The sequence below is a fragment of the Corapipo altera genome, unplaced genomic scaffold, assembly GCF_003945725.1.
Source record: "Corapipo altera isolate COAL_440 unplaced genomic scaffold, ASM394572v1 171, whole genome shotgun sequence".
In the NCBI taxonomy this organism is placed as follows: Eukaryota; Metazoa; Chordata; class Aves; order Passeriformes; family Pipridae; genus Corapipo; species Corapipo altera.
The window spans coordinates 411232-419862 of NW_020884972.1; the positions used below are offsets into that span (position 1 = coordinate 411232).

Sequence of the window (8631 nt, forward strand, 5' to 3'; positions counted from 1 at the left end):
TCCTATAAACATCATATTCCTATAAACACATTATATTCCTATAAACACACATTATATTCCTATAAACATCATATCCCTAATTCACATTATATTCCTGTAAACACACATTATATTCCTATGAACATCATATCCCTAATTCACATTATATTCCTATAAACACACATTATATTCCTATGAACATCATATCCCTAATTCACATTATATTCCTATAAACACACATTATATTCCTATAAACACCACATTCCTGTAAACACCACATTCCTGTAAAAACACTCCCTATTCTTGTTTTTAAAGAGCAGGAATAACTGGGATGATGGAATATTTTCAAACCTGGAATATCCACCCTGTGGAGTGGCTTGGAAGGAGGATTAGGGTGACAATGATCCCTGGAAAAACTGCAGGTGGAAAAGGTTTAATTTGTTTTCAGGGTCATTGAGGAGCAAGAAATAAGAAGTTTCTGAGCAAACCTGAGGGTTTTCCTTCCTTGTTTGTGTGGAAAAGGTTTAATTCGTTTTTAGTGTCTTTAAGAAATAAGTTTCTGAGCAACTTCTAAGAATTTTCCTTCCTTCTTTGTGTGGAAAAGATTTAATTTGTTCTCAATGTGATTAAGAAACAAGAAATAAGAAGTTCCTGAGCAAACTTAGGGGTTTTCCTTCCTTGTTTCTGTGGAAAAGATTTAATTTTTTTTTTAGTGTCATTAAGAAATAAGTTTCTGAGCAACTCTAAGAATTTTCCTTCCTTGTTTGTGTGGAAAAAGTTTAATTTGTTTTCAGTGTCATTGAGGGGTAAGAAATAAGAAGTTCCTGAGCAAACTTAGGGGTTCTCCTTCCTTATTTGTGTGGAAAAGGTTTAATTTGGTTTTAGTGTCTTTAAGAAATAAGTTCCTGAGCAAACTTAGGGGTTTTCCTTCCTTGTTTGTGTGGAAAAAGTTTAATTTGTTCTCAGGGTGATTAAGAAACAAGAAATAAGAAGTTCCTGAGCAAACTTAGGGGTTTTCCTTAGTTGTTGGTTGTCCCTTCAGCTCTGCAAAGCCAGGGCAGGTTTCCCTCAGCGAGCCAGAGGTCTCAAGGACTCATTTCAAATATCCTGCTCGTTATTCTGGTATATTTTTTTTGCCTAACCTTGTCTCTTGCAGTAAAAAAAAAATACCTGAACATCCTAAATTACTGTTTCTGGCTCTTCATTCTGCATAGTGCTGTTGGAAGCCAGACATAAGCCACCATTCCAATATATGTTCAGTACAAACAGGGTTTAAATGGCCTAAAATAATACTTATTTAGGTAGTTTCCACATGAAAATCCAATGGAATTAAGACTGTGTTATTGTTGCTGAGGTGATGAGGCTGTTTCAGGCCAGGAAAGGCTGGGGAGTGTTTCAAGTGCTTGAAACTTTGGGTCTTGGCTTTAAACTGGATGCACAGATTGAGTGTTCCAGCTTTTAGGCTGGCTCAAGGACACTTCCCGGGCAGTGGGGACCATCTGGCCTGGCCAGGGTGTTGCAGGATTAATTAAAGAGCCTGTTTTTTGCTGGTTTAGCTGTTTGGTTTTGCTGCAGAGCCCTTGTTCTGGGGCAGGGAACTTGCACAAGGAGTCGGGGCTGTCACAGCTTTCGAGCATCCCCTGCAGTGCTACAACAACCCCTGAGCCCCACGGGCTGGGCCAGAGGGGCTGGAGAGCAGCCAGGCAGGAAGGGAGCTGGGAGTGGGGATGGACAGGGAGCTGAACAGGAGCCAGAGTGTGCCCAGGTGGCCAAGAAGGCCAATGGATCCTGGCCTGGCTCAGGAACAGTGTGGCCAACAGGTCCAAGGAAGTGATTCTTGCCCTGGACTCAGCGCTGGTGAGGCCACCCCTGGAGTGCTGTGTCCAGTTCTGGGCCCTCAGCTCAGGAAGGACATTGAGGGGCTGGAGCAGGTCCAGAGGAGAGCAACGAGGCTGGGGAAGGGACTGGAGCACAAGTGCTGTGAGGAGAGGCTGAGGGAGCTGGGGCTGTTCAGCCTGGAGAAGAGGAGGCTCAGGGGAGACCTCCTCACTCTCTGCAACTCCCTGACAGGAGGGGGGAGCCAGCTGGGGGTTGGGCTCTTTTCCCAGGCAACCATCAGCAAGACAAGAGGGCTCGGTCTTCAGCTGTGCCAGGGGAGGTTTAGGTTGGAGATTGGGAAGAATTTCTTTGCAGAGAGGGTGCTCAGCCATTGGAATGGGCTGCCCAGGGAAGGGGTGGATTCTCCACCCCTGGAGGTTTTTAAGCTGAGCCTGGATGTGGCATCAGTGCCATGGGCTGGGAACCACGGCGGGGTTGGATCAAGGGTTGGACTTGATGATCTGGGAGGTCCCTTCCAACCCAGCTGATTCTGGGATTCTATGATTCTCTCTAATGGAAAATGCATTTCCCAGCCTGGGGACCTTGGGAGCAGCAGCTTCCATCTGGTGGCTCCTGCAGCTGGCAGGGGGAGCCTTTGAAGTTAAGCAGCTGTGAGAGCTGTGTGGGTTTGGGTTGAGGCAGAGTGGGCTTGGCTTTATTTTGGTTTTAATTGAGGCAGTAATGGCACTGCCACAACAATTATGTATCCTTGCCCCCTGAGGGACCTGGGACTGATGCAGGTGATAATGGTCTGGTTTAGGAACAAGAGGATCTTTAAGGCCCTTCCAACCCAAACCCTCCTGGGATTCTTTAATAAGGGCAGAGCCAGTATTGCCTCACGTGAACTAAACTTACACCCCTCTCCCTCCTCCTCCAGCACCTTTTTTCCTCTTTCCTCCTGTATTTTCCCCTAATTTTCCCACAGTGGTAAAATATAAAATAAAAGGCATGTTACTCACCATGGCTTCCTCCAGATCCCTGAGCCTGGAATGCTGGGATGATCCAGGGCACTCAGAGTGCTGCACCTCCCCTAATTTCTCCATTTCCTTTGCCATCTGGATTGGGAAGTGACACAGCCTTCAGGAGAAGAGATTTTGCTGCCAAAGCAGCTCTTCCCCAGTTACAGATGAAGATGAAACTGTTCCACTGCACCACTAAAATTCACCTTTTTCCCATGGGCTACAGCAGCTGAAAACGTGGAAGTGCTGCTGGGAGGGACTGGATGTGAAGTGTTGGGAAGGATGAGAAAACCACTGGTGGATAGAACCTTCCACAGGTGCTTTGTTATTTAATTCCTGACTAACTACCACAAGGCAGTTGCCAAAATTTTAAAGGAGGTGGGTGAATGTCGCCGTAAAACAGCCCAGGAGAATATTGGCTGGAAATTAGGGAGAGGATGAAACCAAGTTTAACCTGGAGCTCCAGCCTCCATCTCTGCCTTGGAGGTGGCTGCCCAGGGGCTTTGGTTGCTGTTCTTTGTGCCAGGCTGTTAAATACCAATTATTTTACAATTACTGCTTAAAAATCCATGTGTTTATACACAAATAGATGTTTAGGGCAAGGAGACAGGTTTTAGGGGAAGGAGACAGGAAGGATACAGGTTTGCAGGGTAGCCTGTGGCACCATCTCTTCCTGGCTACATGTTTTACAGGTCAGGGTTGTTCTCCAGCCCAGAACCCACCTCTTGGAACGACCCCACCAGGTTCTCAGTGCTCCTCTTCCCTCCTGGCTGCAGCCCAAAGGACCAGTGCTGAGCCAAGCAAATCCCCACGGACAGCACCAGCAGCAGGACACTGGCAAAGATCTTCCTGGACTTCTCCATCCTGGGAGAGAAAAAAAAAAAAGGCATCTTTCTCATCATCATCAAGGCATTCCAGCTCCGTTTTTACCTTGGAGAGTGATGAAAACACTGCATTTCTGGATCACAGGCTCGTGGAATACCCTGATGAGATGGAAGGGACCCACAAGGATCATCAAGTCCCCCCCAAGAATCCCCCCCCCTGTGCCTGTGCTCTGCAGTTCTGATCTGCACCTCGTGCCTGGGCCTGAGCCACAGCTGCCTTGGGAACCTCTCAAAGTGGGGATTAACTCCCTATAAAAGGGCTTTGACATCTGAGGAATTTGGATGGAGATCTGAATTAGGATTCTGGAGCAGCCTCTCAGAGTCTGAGGCATGTCTGGACCTCCCAGGTCCCAGACAGGTCCCTGTAGGGTTTGGGCAGATGTGTTCATGCTCTGATGTCCCTGCTCCTTCAGAACTGCTCTTTGCAGTCTCTTCTAATCAAGTTCCTTCTCCTGTGAGCTTCTGTAAGCACTGAATAAGTAAAAAGGGAAGATGAGATATTGTTCAAGCACGTTACCTGCTGCCTGAGAGGGGTTGTAGAGGAACTCCAACTCTTCTCAGATGGAAAACGTCCTGTGACTGTGGCTGTCACCTCCCTTTTATACAGCAACCCCCTCCCAGCAGGTGACTTCATCTAATTCTGCCTCCCAGGCTGCAATTTTGGTGTTAAAATGACTGTGATGCTGCCCAAGTAAAGCCCATAATTGGAGCCCCCCTGTGTAGCTGTTAAATTCAGCTGTTTTCTCTAAGAGCCATAAAAGTAACAGCCTGGCTTTTAAGAGCTTGTAAATGTGACATTCAGGCCCTGCTGACTGCTGGGAAATGCAGGAGCTCTCCTGTCAGTGGCTTCTGATTCCTAAGGAGAAGTTCTTGGGTGAGTTTGTGTTTGGTGAGGACTCGGGATGGGCGAGGAATTCGGTCTGTGAGAATCTCAGGGTGGTTTGGGTTGGAAGGGATGTTAAAACTCATCCAGTGCCACCCCCCTGCCACGGGCAGGGACATTTTCCACCAGCCCAGGTTGCTCCAACCCGGCCTTGGGCACTTCCAGGGATGGGGAATCCAAAACCTGAGGCACATCTGAAGGGAACAGCCCTTGGGTGCCTGAACAGGAGCCTGGGGTGGCCCAAGTGGACAGAGCAGCTGGAGAGCTCCTTGGAAATCCTCCTCCTCCATGTTCCAGTTGAGGTGCCTTGATATTCTTTGCTCTGTAAAATGCAAATTGGTGTCAAAGTGATCGAGTGGAGGAGTCTGTTGGATTGTAAATGTGCTTTGCTGGCACAAAGGAGGCTCTGTTGGGAACAGGACTCCCAAGGACTTCTTACAAGGGATGGAGGGACAGGACACAGGGAATGGCTTCAAACTGCCAGAGGGAAAGGTTAGATGGGATATTGGGAAGGAATTCCTCCCTGGGAGGGTGGGGAGGGGCTGGGCTGGAATTCCCAGAGAAGCTGTGGCTGCCCCTGGATCCCTGGAAGTGTCCAAGGCCAGGTTGGAGCAACCTAGGCTGGTGGAAGGTGTCCCTGCCCGTGGCAGGGAGTGAAATGAGAAACCCTTTAAGGTCCCTTCCAACCCAAACCATTCCATGTTCTCTGAGTTTGTGCAGGTTTCTGAAGCAACCAAGAGCTCTTTGCATGCAGGAGTTCAAGTCAGTTATTTTGGCTGCAGGAATGGTATTGTTTGGGCTTTTTTTGTTTTCTTTTTTGTTTTTTTACCCAGCTGGCAGCCCTTCTGCCTTGCTCTGAACTGTCCTGCTGCCATTTGACTGTCTCATGTTCCCTGTTCTCCAAACATCATCCCCTGTTCCACTCCCGTGACCTCCCGGAGCTTTTTAAAGGGATTAAAAGTAATTTAATGAGTAAATAATTGAAGGAGGATTTAGTGACTCTTAGCAAAGAGTCATTCTTCCTGCTCTAATGCTCCTCCTACTCATGGCCAGAGCAGCCAACGTTGAACTCCAGCTGATAAAAATGGATCAAGCTGTGAAAATAGTTGGTTTCAAGTGGGAGAAATTGTTCCTCTGCCATGGGCATGAGGGGGTTTTCCTGGGAGGCTTTGGAGGCTCCTTCCTTCCCTGATGAGTCTTGCAAAAATTAAGGTTATTTAGAGGTAAATAGGAGATTTTGGTGATCCTGAGGGATGGCATTTAAAGAGAGAAGGGGCCCCTGCTTGATAAGCCCCTGTTTAAGCCAAGGCTGCTCTGAACAGCAGCTGCTCCTCCACAGGTTTGTCACAGCTACAAGAGTTGGACTTGGATGATCCTTATGGGTCCCTTTAACTCAGGATATTCTGTGATTCCAGGATTCTCCACAGCTCCCAAAGCATGGACTGCAGGGCTCAGTGAGCTGCTCCCATCCTGTGGCTCCTCCTGGACTCCAGGCCACAGTCCTGAGTTACTTAAAGGACGTGAAAAATAAGATTCCAGCCGGGTTTTGTTTGCCCACAGCAGCTTTTACAGCCCCAGGCAGTGGAATCCACCAAACTGCTCAGATTTGGGGTGATGGAGACGTTTCAGAAGAGCTGCCAGAGCTCCAAGTGCAGCAGTTTCTCTGCTCTGGGGAGGGAAATCTTCCTGCCAATCCTGTTTAGTACTGACATGGAAGTCAAGGATTTGTCCAGGGCCTAAAGGGGCTCCAGGAGAGCTAAAGAGGGACTTGGGATGGAGGGACAATGGGTAATGACTTCTGCCTCCAACTATTTTATCAAGCAAATAGGAAGGGTGGGGATAAAAAAGCTGAAAAGTATTAGAAATTAATGACAAATCAACACAAAACCTCATGAAAATTCCCTAAATTAAGTTTTCAGAACCACTGCAGCAACCCCCACAAGGTACATTTGGTTTTTTTCCAGCAGGTGAAGTTTATGCTTCGACCCCAAAATTCTTGCTGTCAGGCAAGATTGGGGTTGTTTATTTAAATGAAGACGACCAAGACATTTTTCTCTTTCACACTTTTATTAATGCAACTTAAATTAGGCTGGAATTTCTGCACAGGCCACTCTGGGCTCCTCATCCAGCTCTGTGATAGCAAAAGAGGTACCTTAAATTCAGCTGTGAATGATGATGCCACGTGCTGTGATTATTCAACAGTGCTCCAGTGAAAGTTCAAATAGATTTTTATACACAGTGATTATGAAAATAGAGTATTTCCCCCCCCTACAATATTTTACTTCTGCCAGCTACAAAATATGATAAAGAAAAATAATTCATTTATTTCTCTAGCCCTAGGAATCTTCTTCTACTGCAACACACACATCACCCCCCACTGAAAGCCTTGAGGTGGGAGAAAGGACTCCAAAATCACACTGAAATATTTCCCTTCAATCTATAGGTCACTTCACCAAGGATATGGTGGTGTCCTAGAGCCTGATCCAGAGGGATCTGGAGGAAATAATCCCAATTCTGAACCACATGAGCCTGGGATTTTGAGTCCTGGATGTTCATGTCACACGCCTGAGTCGAGCCAACTTGAAAATAAGGGAGAATCCTGCAATTCCCCCCCCCCTCAAACCAATCACATCCTGATCCAGAATAATCACTGATCTTCCCAGATTGGTGGCAAAGCAGCATTTTTTGGAACAACAAACTGAGACAAGAAGCCTTGAGGACAGGAAATTGCACTGCAAAGTGAGACACAACCCACTGAGGAACTGTGGAACTCCAACCACTGTCACACCCTCCAAGTTTTGGGATCCACTGGTTCTTCCTGTGTATTTGTACTGTAACAGCTGTATTTCCTTAGGATTCAAGGTGAGTTTGAACTTTGGGGTGGTTTAAGCATCTGAGGTAAGTTCTTGCTGCACCTTTTTTTTGTTTCTATTTTTTTGGTATCGTTTCTTCGTGTGCTTTTCGATTGTGTCTAAAAAGAAATGTTAGTTGAGGAAACTACCCAGGATCCTGCAGCTCCTTTGCTGAGGGGCAGCCCCACAGGAAGGGAGGCTCACACACACAAAAAAAACAGCTTTCCCTGCTTTTTTCCACAGGTAAAGGAAGTGTGGAAGGGGCACTTGGCCCCAGGCAAGATGCTTTTACAGCCACTTTAAGCAGCCCAAAGTGGATCTGGCTGGGAAAAGGGATTATGCCCATGCTTTCAAGGAGTATTTGCATAGTACAGTGAGGGGAAACAGGGCCATTTATTCATCTCCTGAAGGGATGAGAGGAGGGGGGAGCAGGTGCTGTGGCCCCAGAGCTTCTCTCTGCTTTGGGGACACTCCTGTGTTTGCCTCTGTACGTTGAATTCCCAACAAAGAAGGAAAAAGCTACAGGAACTCCAGTCTGGAGTGGCCAGGACATGTGGAAGCAGGGGAGGTTTTTCTTCCCAGCTGGGATTGATAGTGCAATTCCACACTCATTTGGAGAGGATTAACTGAGACAGCCCATTTCTGCCAGGGATGTTCCAGGGGGAACTCATCGGGTCCCTGCAGGGGCAGCAGCTTCCTCTGCACAGCTGAGGTGATAAAGCTGCTCTAACCTGCACTCCAACTACTCCACAGCAATTTAGGACCTCTGAGGACAGTTCCCCACTGTTTCCACCCCAGCAGAGACCTGAACACATCCTGTGGGCACTGTGTGACCACCCCTGGCATTGACACCCTGCAGGAATCAAGACACTGACTGTAAATACACTTGTCTGCCTGTAAACCTGAACTTTGTTTGCTACTATACAGGAATAACATTTTCTATTCATATTGCAGCTACAGATTTAATAAATAGAATTGCATATATTGTGCTTTATAAATTAAGATGCATTCCAAAGTGAGGCAATGCTAAAACAATGAAAGTCTTGAACCCTCCCCCCCAAACCAGCCCCACTTTCTGGTTTCAGAACCAACTCGCTTCCTCACTCTCTTCACAAAGGAAGAAACTCTCTGTTTCCACCTCTGAAACAAAAATTCCCTCCCCAGAAGTGATCAAAGAGAGTCTACTTAGGCACTAC

General features: G+C 47.0%; 1 protein-coding gene across 1 annotated transcript in view; it reads right to left on the reverse strand.

Moving 5' to 3' along the window:
- Positions 1-4268, reverse strand: part of GNRH1 (gonadotropin releasing hormone 1) — a 4653-nt gene extending 385 nt beyond the window's left edge. Inside the window, exons 1-3 of the mRNA XM_027665179.1 lie at positions 4218-4268; positions 3539-3680; positions 2817-2912 (exon numbers count right to left, since the gene is read on the reverse strand). Of these exons, the coding sequence (XP_027520980.1) occupies positions 2817-2912; positions 3539-3679 (237 nt within the window). The 5' untranslated portion in view covers position 3680; positions 4218-4268. The remainder of the gene's footprint in view (positions 1-2816; positions 2913-3538; positions 3681-4217) is intronic.
- Positions 4269-8631: the final 4363 nt, after the last annotated feature.